The 17695-nt window shown below is 47.0% G+C and overlaps 1 protein-coding gene across 24 annotated transcripts in view; it reads left to right on the plus strand.

The window, feature by feature from the left end:
• The window catches only part of LOC149338157 (uncharacterized), a 164353-nt gene that overhangs the window by 38736 nt on the left and 107922 nt on the right, over nucleotides 1-17695 (plus strand). For 9 of the 24 annotated variants that reach the window (XR_016283391.1, XM_089547515.1, XM_089547518.1 and 6 more), the window contains one exon: nucleotides 387-495. Coding sequence is in view for 13 of the 24 variants with exons in the window: in XM_089547515.1 (XP_089403641.1) it covers nucleotides 387-495 (109 nt within the window). In the remaining 11 variants the exon portion in view is untranslated. Of the gene's footprint in view, nucleotides 1-386; nucleotides 3236-3700; nucleotides 17691-17695 lie in introns of those variants that run through there. The other 15 variants (XR_016283393.1, XR_016283396.1, XR_016283397.1 and 12 more) reach the window with 7 other exon arrangements.

The following is a 17695-nucleotide window of genomic DNA, read 5'->3' on the forward strand; positions in this document are numbered from 1 at the left end:
TGCAAGTTTTTGCAATAGTGTGAAAGCAATTGGAGTGGAGTGCTTGTTACTGTGTCACCCTGCCAATATTTCTAAAACCCCCACGACCACCGAGCATCTGAGTATCTATGATGCAAAGCTCGGAGCCGTGATTGCACTTTCCAAGGTTTACTGCATTAACCGGTGCAAGGTCTCAGAGCTAACAAGCATTTCACACCATAGAACTAGATGCAGTCATGCTGGGACCATGTAGTAAGTCAGCGTTAACGAGGTCTACTGTAGAAAGCTCGTGTGGAATAAGGACAATTGTGCTTACAGAAAGTCATGTTTTTTCTTAGGCAATCAGTCAAACAACGCAAGCACATCAACTTTGATACCTCTTGCTCATCCCCCAATCTTTTTTTCAGTTGCAGGGGATGAAGAGTTGTGCAAGCTGCGTGCAATCTGCGACCAGGAGCTGGCTGGGAATTTGCGAATGGCCAGCGGCATGCACTCAGTCAAGCAGGGCTTTCTACTGTAAGTGCGGTGTTTTTGGCATGGCACTGCTTTGGGGTGAATAGGACAAGCTGTCGGGCTGGTTGGTGCTGATCCATTGTGGCTGATAGGGGTACAGACAGGGACAGAAAAGATGACGGCTGAATTTCCGCTTAATTCCAGAACCACTGAAACACTGCGCATATGCCCACAGCACAGGCGGTGATTTTATGCACTCGTAGAAACAAGAAGAAGATGTGACAATGAGTGGTAAAACAAGAAAAACGAGAAACCAAAGGATAGAGCAGGGAAGAATAAAACCAGATCAAGGAGAGTGAGAAACTTACATGCAAGCGATTTTTAAGACTGCCAAACAATGGAATGGTTTGACCAAAAGAATTTTCAAAAACTGGTCCGATAACATGGAACTAAAACCCTACATGCAAACACAGATCAACTGTACTGAAAAAAAAAAAGAAAAGTGCAATGCAAATGAAAAGCAAACGAGAATTGAGCTACAAAGGTGAAGTGCGCTCAAAAAACTAAAAGTATAAAAGGGGAATAAAAAAGCACGAGCAAAAAAGGTGAAGCCACGGCTAAATGTGGAAGATGAGGTACAGTAAAAACACGAGAGATAAAATATGGAACAATGAAATTCAACAACCAGTATGAAGGATAAAAGCAAAGAAAATGCGAAAAAAGGGGTGTTGGCAGAAAAGTGAAGGCAGGCAACATGTAGGTCAAGCAGATCCAGAAAGAAACTCGGTCTTTTTTTTTTCCGAGAGTGAAAGCGAACAGGTGTTATTACATATCCTGGAGGCTCAAAATCTTCTACCATTTCATCGTGTCATCTTATTGCGGCGCATTTTTAACACAGCTATACTTTTGCGAACGTGGGTGGCATGGCTTTTTTGGGTCGCAGTTTTGGCAGTGGACGGGCAGGTTTAGAAGAACGTGGTTTTAGGCCAGTTGGTAGGACGTCGTGAGGAGTGAAACTGCAAAACGGGACGACACAGAGGCACGCGACAACATGAGGCAGTACTGACAACTGAACATTTGACGAAGAACAGCAGCGCTTATGTGGATCAGTCATGCATGTAATCTGCAAACAGTTGCAAAAAGAAAATGAAGCATAGGAAAACAATTGAATGGCAACCATGACGAAAACAATCAGCACGTGGAGAGGAAAGGAACCACCTGCTCAAACCAAGCAAAAACAACCTAGGGAGACCAGACAGAAACGCTAATTCTTTCTGAGAAAGTGACACAGAAGGCGTGCTTAGCCTGGCTCTGACATCAAGATGGCAGCAGCCTCGATAATTTCTCCTTCGTCCGATAATCTGTGTGCAGTTCAGTCTTTACAACTGGGACAGGGCAGGCAAGGTCCTCTGGGCCCACTCCGCGCATGCCCTTGCAGTGAACGTTTAAACATCTACCAGTTTGGCCGATATCAACTTGACCACTGCTGAGGGGAACCTTGTACACTGCCCCCCCCCCCCCCCCCCCTTGCGCGTGGAATGAGGCATTTGAAAAAGTACGCTTCCTTATCGCAGCCGCAATAAGAAAACTGCAACCGCGGGGCCCAATTCGCGGGTAAAAAGCGCAGAAACGCCCATGTAGTGAGCACGCTGCCTACGCGGCAATCAGGAACAGGCGAAAAAGTAAGCAAAGCGAGCTGTGCACCACCAGTCGTCAGCCTCTAAACGTACTGAGAGCATTTTCTCGCAGGCGATTCGCTGCAGGGTACTGGCGGCGCTGCGAGTCACGCTTTGCATTTCCAGGCTATGTCGGCGGGGTTTGTGCCACCAAAAGATCTCTGCAGCAGTTGCGAGGCACTCAGAAGAGGTGGCATCAAACGAGTGGTTGTAATTGAAAGAGGACGATGTGATGATGTCATTAAAAGAATTGTGTCCATAGGATGGATAGTTAGTTAATTAGAGCCAAAAATATCCAAAAAATGGCCGGAGCTAGGGCAAAGCGTGGAGCCAAATTTAAAAAACCGGTAGTGTGGGCGGACCCAACGCATGGCGCCAAAATTTGAAAACCCAAAATGGGTACTGGGATGAAATGAGGGAATAATCGGAGCGAATAAAAATTCAATCAATATATTTATAATGATTAATGAAAACAAAAGTCACAGATGCAGTTAAGCATCTAGTTTATGATCAATGAATGAATAGATTGATTAATTACATCGATTAAGTAATTGAGTGTAGATCAACCAGTCATTGACCAATCAATCAACCATCGATTGTGTTATCAATCGATAATTATTCTCGATAATTACCGTGTATTGCTGAGTATAAGTCGACCCCCCAACTCGCTACTCCCTTTGGGCAAAAAAAGTAAAGACTCCGAATTTAGGTCGGTGCTGCCGCACCCTGCCGTCCTAGCTAGTCCACACAACATACGGCAATAATATTTAACCGGTGCTAGCACACACCCGTATCTCAATGAGTCGTTACGCTCGGGCGCTGCACCACAAAAGGTTTTGGCACGCTCTGCAGCCTGTAAATCATGAGCACTAAGTGTCTAAAATTTATTTCTCACTTACGAGTTCTTAAAAGCCTTATTTGCATTGTTTCTTTCTTTACTTCCCCCACTGGTTCTTCAGAACTGTACGGAACACGTAAATCACATCTTTGAAGTGACTTTATATTATTTTCAATTGTTTTTATAATTAAGTGGTGCACTATGAAACAAGAACACAATCTACGTGGGATGCCTCATTGTCCAATGTTCTTCCTGCGTTTACAAAATGAAATAAAGCTTGTTGCAGACATGTCAGCAGACCGATTGTCAGAGCTAGTGGATGTAGAATGAATATTTGACTCTTTTGTCATAGGAAGTAGCTTCGTATGTTCTCTCATATGTTTTAGGCCTGCTTACATAAAGTTCGCATCATATGATCCGAAAATTGTTTCTCTGAAGCCGCACAGTTTGAGTCGTCATTAGGAACTCTACTCTTCAGATGCTTTGACAGACCAGTGGTACGCATATGTCCCAAGTTTTTCTCGAGAACGTGGAAACTAACAAGAATTACTATATTGTAACGTGTATTGCTTTTAGTCGGCCCCGTGATTTGCTTACAAGGTTTTTGTTCCTGGAAAGGGAAGGTAGCGCCCATTTGTTCTGCTTAAGCTGCCAGTGCAGGTTAAAAGTATTCCAGGTGAGGGATATAAACTTGTAGTCTTACATTGCGGCACCTCTTTCAGTTTTTCTTTCATTTTCCCTTTCATTCCTTCAGTCACGAGGAGCAGTAGTCTCGCCCATCGTGAACGACACAGTTGCTGTGGATTTCCTTCCTCCAGTGAGTGGTAGATCTTCGCTGTAAGTTGTCAGCACGACCTGTTTGACGGTAGATTTAATCACGCAGTGCTACTCTAAATAGATAGATACTAACAAGAATAGTAATAGGAAATCTTAAATTAATAATATATTCATAATTTTTTGACATACTAATAAATTTCTAATACTTAATAAATAACATATTATTTAATAATATTAATAAATAGATGAATCAAAGACACAAAGGCTTCAAAAGCGCAATGCTACTCTAAATGGCTAAATAAAAGCTAATATATGTTTCTCTTCAAACTGTCAGTCTTTAAACTAGGTCAGCGCACCGTCGCAGCAATCCCTGAGCTCACAGGTCCCCTGAGAAGGGCATTTCTGATTGGCTATAAAATGCTTGCATTATGTAGAGTGCAGGCCAGCAAGCGTTCATGCCACGTACAAGATCCCATAAGCGACCTGATTGTTTGCAATACATTTTTAAAAATTCCCGCTTCAACGCTTCGTGGCGACCAGCGGTGTCGGTCCTTCGCCCAAATCAGCGTGCAACGCTTCACATAGCGCTCGTTACGCCAGTAGCAAAGGGGTGTCATTGTTTCGCCATGCCAACAGCTTCAGACGTGCACTTGTAGCAAAGCGCGGGCACTACGGCGGGTTAGAAAGGTCCCCCCCCCCGCCCCCGGGTTTTACCTGCGCTCATCAATAGCGGACAGCGTGGACGAGTTAGTGAGGCCGGTGGAGGAGCGCCGACATTTCGGAGTGCAAAAAAGGAAGAGGATAAGACTCAAAGACGAGGAAATTCAAACTTTACAAGAGATAACTCAGCTTCCACAAAGGCATTCGTGAAGCTGCCTACTTTAATATCCGAGGCGTACTGCAACTTTACTGAAAGCCCCTGTCAGAGGCACTTTCAGTATATTGATGGTACTGTCTGGGAACTTGCAAGCTGTCCATTTTTGATTTGAGTTTAGAACAACTAGAAATTGTTTGTTACAAAAAAGGAAAAACAACTCCTTTGTCAACGATGTTTTGCTGCATACTTTAGATTAAAGTCTTTGTCCATCTATGAGGTTATTATAATTCAACAAAACTTGTCCGGATAACCCAATTGAATTGGTCCCTAACCGTGGTTCGTGAATTATCATTTCTGTTTCTGCCTCTCGAAAGAAGCTCTTCGACAGTGAAATATCCGATCACAATGCGTGCTTGGTTCCTCAGAAACGTCCGCTTTCATTAATACCTTTTATCTCACCAAAAGGTATCCTGTGATAATATTGCCGTAAATTGTGGCCTCCTTATATTTTGTACTAAGTGCGCTAACGGCACCTTCTTGGTTCAGACACGCGGAATATTCACCTGTTTGTCCTGAGAATAGCCAAAACATGTGATGGTGTTGCTTGTGAGGATACTATCATGGCCCACTGCAGACACTTAGAAAGTGAAAACTCGGGTCAAATGCAATCACGTTAGCACGTTCTTTCCCTTCGGCAATATATCTGGGCAGCTCTGTCTCGCCAAGGGTAGTTTTGTGTTGTTTTTTGAGCTGCACTTTTGAGTGCTGGGGTGGCCAATGTTGCCCTCTCTCCCTCCCAGCGCACTTCTGCCGCTCTTATTTCTCACCGACTGAGGCTCCCTGGAGACAGGTAGCCATGTGGTAAACGCCAGGCGCAGTGAAAGAGCGTCCTTCACTTTGTCCCCCTGTCTGTCACGGAAGAGCGAGCAGTGTCTGAGCCTGGACCTTCCTGCGCACGGAGAGTGCACAGAGTTAGGCTCAAGAACGCGTTCACCATGGTGGACGACAGCTTGAAAGGTGTTACGAAGACACCATGAGCCGGACATTGGCTCTCGGTTATGGCGGTGCACGTCTCAAGAACAGAGTATGTGTTGAGGCAAAACCACAAAGCAACATTTCGGTGTGCAACAACCGCCTTGACTACCAGGGCCACCAGAGGCGAAATGCCGGCGCTTGTAATGAGGCGACAGAGGCAGACGGAAATAGTTCAGGAGCGTAAATTGTGGGGCCAGTTGGTTCATAATGTTGTCAGGGTGGAACCAGGGGAGCACAGACGCAGGACAAGAAAAAGGAGGCACACACACCACACCGCTGAACTTGCAACTGATTTATTTCCTAGAAAACCAGCACATTTAAAGGTTTCCCTGCGCACACTCTGGACGATGGGATCGACTGTGTTAAGATAAAAGAAAGCTATATTCTTTATCCGTGATAAAAACCGAGGGATCGCTGACACACATCTGCTTGTTTTTCCCGATTAAAAACGCTTCCAGAATTTCACGCTCACGTCTTGTTCTCCCCCGACCGATAATGCTTGTGCGGTGAAGCAGAGGAGAACACCCAAAGGGGACGTGTAAGACCTAGCACCAGACGAGGTTCACTTTGTGTGAAGTAGGGGTGGTGTACTCCATCCCATTGTCCTGTGGGAAAACCTACATCAGGCAAACCAGAGGGTGCATCAATGCACGTCTGTCAATTCAGGCACTGGAAGCAATGTAGCCTGGCATGTTAAGGTATGCGAGGGATGTTCGATATGTAACTGTAGCTGTTGCACAGCATCCAGTCCCAGCATTGCCATGCCTTGAGGAACAACATAAAAGTGCAAGTAAGTCGAGTTGTTCCCACGCACAACTCTGGCTACACTGTTCCAGTAGTTGAAACCAAAGGAAACCTGTAGGCAAACATGGCTCGATAAAGGTGTTATGACAAAATAGACACACACGACCCAGTATCCACCACCAGTTGCAACTGCTCGTTTTCAATGACGACTCCTCCCCGCAGGGAGGCGTCTGCAGCATGCAGACGTTGGTGAGTGGCGACACCACGGGGTTAACCCGAGCATCCGCAGGGACATCCCCACAGGGGGATGATGTTGAACAATGCGTCACCACGGACCCGAGCATCCGCACTTAGCCGTGCGTGGCATCGCCGTGTCCGGGGAAAAGGGGATCCTGGTGGTTGAGCCGATGCCGAGCGTTTCGACCCTTAAGGCCCCTCGGCGGAGGCAACACACCACTTTGGCCCCAGCTTCCTGTAGACGGCACCTCCGGCCTGACCCGACCGGGGGAAATCGGCAGTCGCCTTTTCCTGTTCTCCTCTCCATCTTTCACTTTCCTATCTCCTTTCTTACAACTCTCCTGTATCCTCCTCTTTTCTTTGTTTTTTCCTCTTTTTCCTGGCGGCGAGGGTTAACCGTGTGTGACCAAATACCCTGTGTTGAGTCATATTAGGTTATAGTTAAGGTGTACAGCTGGCGTGGGCAGGACTTTCTTTCAAGTTCCTGTCGCGTCCCCTTGTTGGACTCCATGGTGGGTGGCTGGCACCATGACCGAAAAACATCAATTTTTTATGGCTCCCCCCCTTTCCAAACTTGATCGCTCTCTAAAAAGAGTGCGGAACGAAGCAGAGAACTTTTTTTCGAAAAAGAAAGCAACATTTGCCAAACTCCATGTCATCCACAGTGAAGTTCAAGATAAACAGGCCAGAATTCTTTCTCCATTCATGGTATCGAAATGCTTAACAGAAGCTTTGGGCCCCGGCTACAAAGTATCAAAAATGACCAGTGGCGATTTATTACTGGAACTCCGAGACAATGTCCAAACCACCAAACTCTGTAACATAGTGTCTATTGGGGACACACCTGTCTCCATCACTGCACACTGATCACTCAACACTGTCCGTGGCGTCATCTCAGAAAATGATTTTCTACATCTCACAGAGAAAGAAATGCTGGAAGGACTCTCAGATCAAAATGTCATAGATGTATACCGCATCAAAATCCGCAAGGACAATAAAGAAATAGATACCAAACACCTAGTCCTGACTTTTAACACATGCACATTGCCCGAAACCATCGACGTTGGATACCTCAAAGTAAATGTAAGACACTACATCCCTAACCCCCGAAGGTGCTTTAATTGTCAACGGTTTGGCCACGGATCACAGAGTTGCCGCGGCCGCAAAACTTGCGCGAAATGCGCGTCAAGGGCCACCATTCTGAGGAATGCGACGCAGCTCTACGCTGCGCTAATTGTGAAGGAGACCATGCTGCGTACTCCAGGGCGTGTCCGTCCTGGAAAAAGGAGAAAGAAATCATCACCATTAAGACCAAAGAAAACATTTCATTCAAAGAAGCCAGAAGGCGTTTTGCACTTAACAACACATTCTCCTTCACAGCGAAACCAAACTTCGCTGATGTGGTGCGCGGGGGCGTAGCACCACACAGCACTCCGGCACCTGCCGCGGCCACTTCCACCGCGCCTGTGGCAGTGCCATCCACGCCCCAGGCAGGGACAGCGAAGGCTGCTCTGCCAACTCCAAGCCAGGGAGTGCCGGCCCATGGGTCGACTTCCCGCAGGACTTCCCCCCGTCGGGGGAGGCCTGACACAAACACATCCGTGGCTTCCCCGCGGTCTTCCAGCACCTCCAGTGAGGTGATGGAGGTAACTCCCGATCCGCCTGCTTTGCACCGGTGGAACAGCTCTCTTGAGCGGAAAAAAGGCAGGGCCACCATAACGGCCCCAGAACATAAGTAAACCCCCAATCGTTCATACCCCAAACATAAACATGGCTTTTATAGTTCAGTGGAACTGCCGAGGAATATTGAGAAATTACGATGACATAAAAAATATTTTAGGGTCAATGTCACCCGTAGCCTTATGTCTCCAGGAAACCAATCTAGGTCCACAACATATGAACATCCTGAAGCAGTATAAAACTTTTAGACGCGATCGTGAGCAGGCAAATAGACTCTCGGGAGGCGTCGCGATTGTCATACAAAGCGGCGTCCCTGCTCAAGAGATCAGACTGAAAACAAAACTTGAGGCAGTTGCAGTCAGCATTGTCAGCTACAAAACAATTACAATCTGCTCTGTATATATTCCTCCACATCTCACAGTAACAGTCCACGATCTACAAGGCCTCATTGATGAACTTCCAGAACCATATCTAGTAGTCGGGGATTTTAACGCTCACTCCCCTTTTTGGGGAAGTGAGCGCTGTGACTCTAGGGGTCAAATAATCGAAGATTTTATCCTCACAAACAATGTATGTCTTTTAAATACAGGAAAAGCCACCTACTGCTCCCCTGCCTCGGGGAAAATGACCTTTTTAGATCTGTCTTTTAGCTCACCTTCTGTTTTTAATGATTTTAAATGGGATGTCATTGACAACCCATATGGCAGCGATCACCTCCCTGTACTAATCACTTTAACATCCCCACCGGAAATAATCCCCACAAGGCCACGGCGCTGGAAGCTTCACCTCGCCGACTGGTCACTTTTTAGAGCAAAGGCAAATTTAGAAAATATACTTTTAGATAATCTCTCCATCGACCAGATAAATGAAAAGTTCACTAATTGTATCATAACTGCTGCACTCACAGCTATTCCACAGTCGTCAGGAGTGGTGCAACAAAATCATAAAATATGGTGGACAAAAGAGTGCAAGGAAGCAAAAAAACTACAAAACAGAGCTTGGGGTAAATTTCGCCGGTATCCGACACATGAAAATCTCGTTAATTTTAAGAAGGCAAGAGCCAAAGCTCGGTACGTCCGTCGGGGTGCCGAGAAAGCATCATGGCAGAGTTATGTTTCATCCATTAACAGTCAGATGACATCTAAAAAAATGTGGGAGCAGGTTCGCAAATTAAATGGAAACTTTTCACCCTTCACAATTCCTTTTTTAACAACACCCGGCACACAAACAAGCATATAGGAACAGGCAGACATACTAGGGGAACATTTCGCTGCAGTTTCAAGTTCATCTCACTATACACAGTCTTTTTTAAAATACAAAAACACAGCTGAAAAACAGAGGCTCCCAACAAGTGGAGGCACAAATGAAAAATACAATTGTCTAATTACCCTCCAAGAAATCAATAAAGTACTATCTGCCGGCAAAAAAACTGCTCCAGGACCCGACGAAATACACTATGAAATGCTTGCGCATCTTTCCGAGCCAGCCCTAGACGCACTTTTAAGATTCTTTAACACAATATTCATGTCTGGGAAAATACCGGAAGCCTGGAAGAAAGCTATTATTGTCCCGTTTCTTAAGCCTAGTAAACCCCCAACTTCTCCTAGCAGTTATAGACCCATAGCCCTGACTAGTTGCCTTGCCAAATCCTTCGAAAGTGTCCTAAATATAAGACTAACCTTTGTTCTTCAATCTCGTGAACTTCTTGATATCCATCAGTGTGGATTTAAAAAGGGATGCTGCACTACAGACCACCTAGTCCGCCTTGAAAATACTGTCAGAGAAGCTTTTATACACAAGCAACACTGTCTTAGCGTCTTTTTTGATTTAGAAAAAGCATATGATACTACCTGGAGGTTCGGGATCCTCCAGGACTTAGCTGAGCTTGGCATCCGTGGCAGAATACTGAACTCAATTAAAGACTTTTTGACTAACCGTTCATTTAATGTTCGTCTAGGCTCAACCCTTTCAAGGGATTTTATTCAGGAAAATGGAGTTCCTCAAGGGTGCATTTTAAGCACAACTCTCTTCGTTGTAAAAATGAATTCTATCAGAAAAATAATCCCAAGGTCCATTATGTATTCAATGTATGTTGATGATCTTCAGATAGCATGTACATCTTCCAATATATCCACATGCGAACGACAAGTACAGCTTACAATCAACAAAATGGCAACATGGGCTGACAAGAATGGTTTCCAGTTCTCACCACAGAAAACAGTAGCCTTACTTTTTTCACTCAAACGAGGCTTGCACACAGATCCCACATTACACCTAAACCAAACCAAACTGCCTTTAAAAAAAGAACACAAATTTCTTACTTTCCTGCCTCACATAAACGCACTAAAGAAGAAAGCGTCGCTATCACTGAACATACTGAAAGTCCTTTCACGCAAACACTGGGGTTCTGATCGGGTATGCCTTCTACAGATTTATCGCTCTGTAGTACGTTCCGTTTTAGATTATGGCTGCATAGTGTATGGATCAGCAAGGCCGTCGTACTTGAAGCGACTGGACCCTCTGCACAATTTGGGTTTGCGTCTTTCAACTGGTGCTTACAGGACATCACCCATAAAAAGCCTTTACGTAGAAACCAATGAACCACCACTTGCAGACAGACGAACAATGCTCACATGCTCATACATCTTAAAGATCCGTTCCCAGCCTAAACACATCTGTTACCCACTCATTACAAAGTGTCCATCTCGAACAATATTTACCAACAAACCTCTAGCAATCAGACCACTTCTTCTCCGCTTTGAAGAGAAATGCCAAGAACTAGACATAATGAACATATTACCTAATATTGCCCGCAAACCTGATCCACTCCCGCCTTGGTACTGCCTACCATCTGTGTGCGACTTCACATTAACACAATTTCGGAAAAAACATACACCACATGAACAGATATTACAAGAATATTTAGCACTCAAGGAAAAATACAGAGAATACGAAGCATTTTATACCGATGGATCAAAATCGGCGCACTACGTGGGAAGTGCTGTAGTTCAGAATAATTGGGAAAAAATAGTACGGCTACCTGAGTGTACATCCATTTTCACCGCTGAGGGTTACGCAGTCTTGGTGGCTGTAGAAAAAATAATGAATGAGAACAATCAGAACAGTATCATTTACACTGATTCTCTGAGCATACTAACCTCACTTCACCATAGAAATGCAGTGACACCACTAATTGGTAATATCATACACAACATAACGAGCGGCACAATACAGGGACAAGACATAAAATTTTGCTGGGTTCCCAGCCACGTTGGAATCACTGGCAATGAGAAGGCGGATGAATGTGCTGCGAAAGCTCGCAACAAAGAAATAAAGAAAGTGAACATCCCCTACAATGACTGTATGAAGTTGGTACAGTGCAAGCTAAGAAATAAATGGCAGTCGCAATGGAATATTGAACGAAATAATAAGCTCCACTTAGTAAAACCATTTATAGAAGAATGGAAGTCATGCTCCCACCAAAAACGTTTCATCGAAGTTATTTTATGCCGTCTCCGTATTGGACACACACATCTCACACACAACTTCCTACTTACAAAAGAAGACAAACCTGTTTGTGAAAAGTGCGGAGATGAACTAACAGTAAACCACATATTATTCTCATGTACAGAACTCGAATCACTAAGAAAAAAACATTTTACTACCTTTTACAAAGAACACATTCCTTTTCATCCAGCATTGATATTAGGCAAAGATGCACTTGTCAGTATACCCTGTGTTTTTAGCTTTTTAAGGGAAGCCAGTATTCTTCATCAACTCTAATCTACTCACCCTGTGCTTCGCTACATACAATTATACACCTCAGCCACTTTCTCAATCACGAGAAGGAGGCTGAGGTCTTTATCTGAGTTGTTGGGAGCCTCGAAACCCTTGCCGAGCCAAGGATGTCTGCGGAGGTAACCCAACCTTCAAAAGTTTCTGCTATCAGACATTTTTTAAAATTCTTCTCTTTCTTCAGCTAGTTAGTAAAAATAACTTTTAGGCCCTTTACACCACCGTTTTTACCACTTTGTTTTCAAACTCTGCTCAAACATATTTTTTCCATACCATGTTCTTGGCGCATGATAGCCTTAGCTGCTTATGCGCCAATAAACCCAACACAACACAACACTCAATGACGACACCAACTACCAGGGACCTTCGTTCCACTTTTTTGAGAGTCGGCACGGGGATCCCATCCTCTTCACAAGAGCCGTCGTTTTGGATTACTCGTACATCCCGCTCCACCGACCGACCGCAGACCGCTTTAAAATGTCCAATTTTGTGGCATCTGGAACAGCGTTTCACTCGCGCTCTGCATTCTTCTGAATTGGCCATGTGCCTTGTAGAGCCACACCAGTAACATTCTTGCACCTGCGTCGTTATCAAGTCGTTTTATTGCCCCCTCCTTTTCAAAATATTGTAACGTACTTGCTGACGAAGGGGGGTTTATTAGTAGGCACGAAAGGGAAGGCCAGGCAAGCTGGGGCAACAACAGCGACAGACTCCACACGGCGCGAGCCCTACTTCGTCGTCGTCGCCCTACTTCGTATGCGCCACCTGGCAATACTAGGTGGCACTATTCCCCCCTTATGAAGAAAAAAAAAAAGAGCGCTGTCGCTGTCGACCTAAGGGTGAAACAAAAAAAAAACAAGCAAACTGCCGCAACTGAAGCGCGCGAAAACATCAGCACGGTTGCGTCACCGTGTATAGTACGGCTTAAGCCGCACAACGTGCACAATGTCAGAGTCGGGCTGTCGGCGTCGCGGTTGCGCAGCACCGTCCGGAACCACTTCATAGTTAACCTCACTCACACGCCGTACCACTCTGTAAGGGCCAAAATAGCGGGAGAGCAGTTTCTCACACAAGCCTTGGCGACGAACAGGAGTCCACACCCAGACTTGGTCACCGGGTTTGTAGTCAACCTGTCGGTGGCGAAGGTTGTAACGGCGCGCATCCGAGCTCTGCTGTTGCCCGATGTGCACGCGGGCCAGCTGACGGGCTTCTTCAGCACATTGGGCAAACTGTTGGGCGTCTGGGGCGAGTTGGTCATCCTCTGGGCACGGGAGCATGGCATCAAGCATGCTCTGGACTTCGCGTCCGTACACAAGGCGAAACGGGGAGAAGCGCGTAGTTTCCTGCAGGGCGGTGTTGTAGGCAAAGGTGACATACGGCAGGACCTCATCCCAAGTTTTGTGTTGAACATCTACGTACATGGACAACATGTCCGCAAGGGTCCTGTTTAATCGTTCGGTCAAGCCATTGCTCTGCGGATGGTAGGCCGTGGTCTTGCGGTGTGTTGTGCAGCTCAGCCGAAAGATGTGGTCGATTAGTTGCGCTGTAAACGCCGTTCCTCTGTCTGTAATCACGTGCGAAGGAGCGCCATGTCGCAGGACGATGTTGTGCATGAAAAACTCTGCGACTTCTGAAGCTGTGCCACGAGGGATCGCCTTGGTCTCGGCGTAGCGAGTCAAATAGTCGGTAGCAACTATGATCCACTTATTGCCGCCCTGCGACAAGGGGAAAGGGCCGAGGAGGTCCATGCCGATCTGGTCGAACGGAGCGCGAGGGGCAGTAACGGGCTTGAGAAAACCCGCCGGCTTAAGTGGTGGCGTTTTCCGGCGCTGGCATTCTCGGCAGCTTTTAACGTATCGTTTGACATCAGCAGAAAGTCCAGGCCAGTAATACATGTTCCGCACTCTGGCGAGCGTACGTGAAAAGCCCAAGTGGCCAGACGTGGGCTCATCGTGGCAGGCGAAAAGAACGTCAGATCGGAGGTCGGCTGGAATGACGAGAAGGTAAGGTCTATCGTTGCCTCTCGAGTTCTTCTTGTACAAGAGACCTTGCCGCAAACAGAAGGAGCCAAGACGTCGAGAGAAGTGGCGAGGTATAACCGTATCACTACCTTCAAGGGTGTCAATGAGAGGGCGAAGGTCCGAGTCCGCCCTCTGCCGAGTCAGTAGGTCGGAGGCGGTGAGAGTACCAAGGAAGCCGCTGTCGTCATCGGGAGCTGCGTCGGCAGGATCAACTGGTGCACGCGACAGTGTGTCGGCGTCTTCGTGTCTGCGGCCGGACTTGTAAACAATAGTAATGTCAAATTCCTGGAGCCGTAAGCTCCAGCGTGCCAGGCGTCCAGATGGGTCTCGCAAATTTGCCAGCCAGCATAGGCAGTGGTGATCGGTGACCACTTTGAATGGGCGGCCGTAAAGATAAGGGCGAAACTTCATGGTGGCCCACACGACCGCAAGACATTCTTTTTCAGACGTGGAGTAATTGCTCTCGGCGCGGGAGAGAGTAAGGCTAGCATAGGCGATAACCCTCTCAAGGCCGTCTTGGTATTGAACAAGGGCCGCGCCAAGACCGATGTTACTGGCGTCGGTGTGGACCTCGGTATCGGCATCTTCGTCGAAGTGCGCAAGAACGGGAGGTGTTTGAAGGCGCTGGCGGAGCGTAGAGAAAGCGGTCTGTTGCTCAGTGGTCCAGACAAAGGAGGTGGTATTCCTGGTGAGGCGCGTCAACGGCTCAGCAATCGTGGAAAAGTCCGCAATAAAGCGCCGATAATACGCACAGAGACCCAGGAAGCGCTGGACAGCTTTCTTGTCGGTCGGAACGGGAAAACGTGCGACGGCGGCAGTCTTTTCGGGGTCCGGCCGCACTCCCTCAGCGCTCACAACGTGACCCAGAAATTTCAGCTCTTCGTAACCGAAATGACACTTCTGGGGCTTCAGGGTAAGGTCTGCCGAGCGGAGGGCTTCGAGGACAGCCCGCAGGCGCTGAAGATGTTGGTCAAACGTTTCCGAAAAAACTACGACGTCGTCCAAGTAAACAAGACAGCTTTGCCACTTGAGGCCTGTGAGGACGGTGTCCACCATCCGTTGGAACGTAGCCGGGGCGGAGCACAAACCGAAAGGAAGCACTTTAAATTCATAGAGGCCATCTGGAGTCACAAAGGCGGTTTTTTCGCGGTCCCGTTCGTCTACTTCAATTTGCCAATAGCCGCTCTTTAAGTCAATGGATGAGAAGTACTTAGCGCGCCGTAATCTATCCAGCGAGTCGTCAATGCGCGGCAACGGGTAGACGTCCTTTTTGGTCACACTGTTCAGTTTGCGATAGTCGACACAAAACCGGAGAGTGCCGTCCTTCTTCTTAACAAGGACTACAGGTGAAGACCACGGGCTTTGGGAAGGTTGAACAACACCATCGTCAAGCATTTCCTGAACCTGAGTTTGGATAACCGCCCGTTCTTTAGCAGAAACACGATAAGGCTGCTGTCGTATAGGGCGAGCGTCGTCATAAGTGATGATGCGGTGCTGCGTGATGGGTGTTTGACGAACCTTCGAGGAGGAAGCGAAGCACGACTTGTATACCTCCACCAGACTGTAACGTACTTGCTGACGAAGGGGGGTTTATTAGTAGGCACGAAAGGGAAGGCCAGGCAAGCTGGGGCAACAACAGCGACAGACTCCACACGGCGCGAAAAAAAATGTCCAATTTTGTGGCATCTGGAACAGCGTTTCTCTCGCGCTCTGCATTCTTTTGAATTGGCCATGTGCCTTGTAGAGCCACACCAGTAACATTCTTGCACCTGCGTCGTTATCAAGTCGTTTTATTGCCCCCTCCTTTTCAAAATATGACGCACTATGTCCGGTTGTAGTGGCCCTTGATCATAGACCTCACACCTTCCGCTACCTGCTCGTACGTTTGCAGAATAATTTGCAAAGGTAGGGAAATAAAAATTGGCGGGGGCTTAGCTTTGGTTAAGCCTGTATGTTGCAAAAGCAAAAGCGCAGCGCCTCCCTGAAGGAACGCAGTGTGCCGCGTCTACAGGTCACACATGGCTACCGGCCGCCGCGCACTAAAAGTGTCTTGGAACGCCGTGCGCCGCGTCTACAGGTCACGCCTGGCTACTGGCCGCCGCTGCGCGACGACTCAAAGCGTCTTCGGTAATTTGTTTTATATTTTGTTTTTGATGATGTTGCGACTGAGAGAAAGAAAACAATCTACAGCTGGTATGACGTCACAGCGGCAGTAGCACCACAGGTGCGCAGTAGCGCCACAGCTGTGCGGCACGGCGTAACTGCAGCTGGGCTATCTGAAGGAGCGAGGTGGTCGCCCATATTCACTCCACTAAAGGTCAAAGGTAACTGTGGCCGGGTCACGCCAAGGCTTGAAAGTGCGACTAGTAATGCTTTAGCAATAAAAAGCGTCTCAAAAATTCTCCGGACGTGTATCCCTGCGGTTCATCCTGGGAACTCAGTCGATTTGGCTTTCGATTGCTGACACAAAACCGCAGGTCAGTTGTGAATAAGACAGCTGTATTTCGATGGAAGCGACGTGTGAAAAATGGCTGTGCGGTCTGTGAAGTCATCACCGGGGGAAGAAGTGCAGGTGGTCAAATATAATCCGAGGTACTGCGCTGTGGCGATGTGTGCGCTGTGACTTCCGCCCCTCTGCTCATGAAACAGTGGGGAGGCCTAAAAAAATGAAACGGTGGCTCGCTAACTGAGAATGACAAACAGGTGTATGAAAGGATGCGCTCGCTAACAAGTCTAGCGGCGAAACACCGCGAGGAGACCCAAAGAGCAAAACAGAGAGGGTGTTAGGAAACCCGCGGCGCCCCCCCCCCCCCTCCGCTCTAATAGACCCAGTAGCAAAAACCAAGAAAAGAATTCTATTGAAGGCGGGGCCATGACGTAGGCATGTGACGCACTCCACAGACACCACGCCTCCAGCTAACATCGGAGAAGGAAGGGGTGATTTTGCCTTGCCGAGCCTACTCGACGAGGATCGGTAGAGAAAAATCTCGAGGAGGGAACGGAAGGAGAGCAGGATCGCTCCGAGAGGGGTAGAGAGTGCTTTCGACCACAGGGTGGTCATGGGCCCTTTGAAGAACCCCTGGTGGTCAAAATTTCTGGAGCCCTTCACTACGGTGTCCCTCATAGCCTGAGTCGCTTTGGTACGTTAAACCAAACCAAGCCAAATCGATTGCACCTTTCATTGACGTAGGCACCGAGACATGCATTGCGCTTTTAAGGGCGTGAATAAGGCACTCACAAGCTCCTGAATTTCTCTTTGGGCTACACTTTGCTAAAACGGGAAAGCAAAGTGCACTTGTAGTAAAGAAAAAATAGCGACAGAAAATGAGTGGAATTTCTTAACAGCACGATGGAAAAGAAAAAGGACTCATATTTGATTGCTTAACGTGATAGCACAAATAAAACGAGGTTCAATAGTTTTTAACGATGCACAAAAATAGAAATAGAAGGAAAGCCAAGACTATCCAGAATTGCGGCAACAAACAAGATGGCGACGGGTAGCGATGTTGCATCTGGTGACGTTTCCTTCTTTTGTTGCTTTGCTTGTACCTATAACGAACAATTTTTTTCTGAAAACAGTGTTATAGCATGTAAAATAGAGTTGTAAGTACTTTTTATGCACTATACATATTTTTCCTTTGTA

This window comes from Amblyomma mixtum, chromosome 6 (assembly GCF_055824585.1).
Source record: "Amblyomma mixtum isolate Tamu chromosome 6, ASM5582458v1, whole genome shotgun sequence".
NCBI lineage: Eukaryota > Metazoa > Arthropoda > Arachnida > Ixodida > Ixodidae > Amblyomma > Amblyomma mixtum.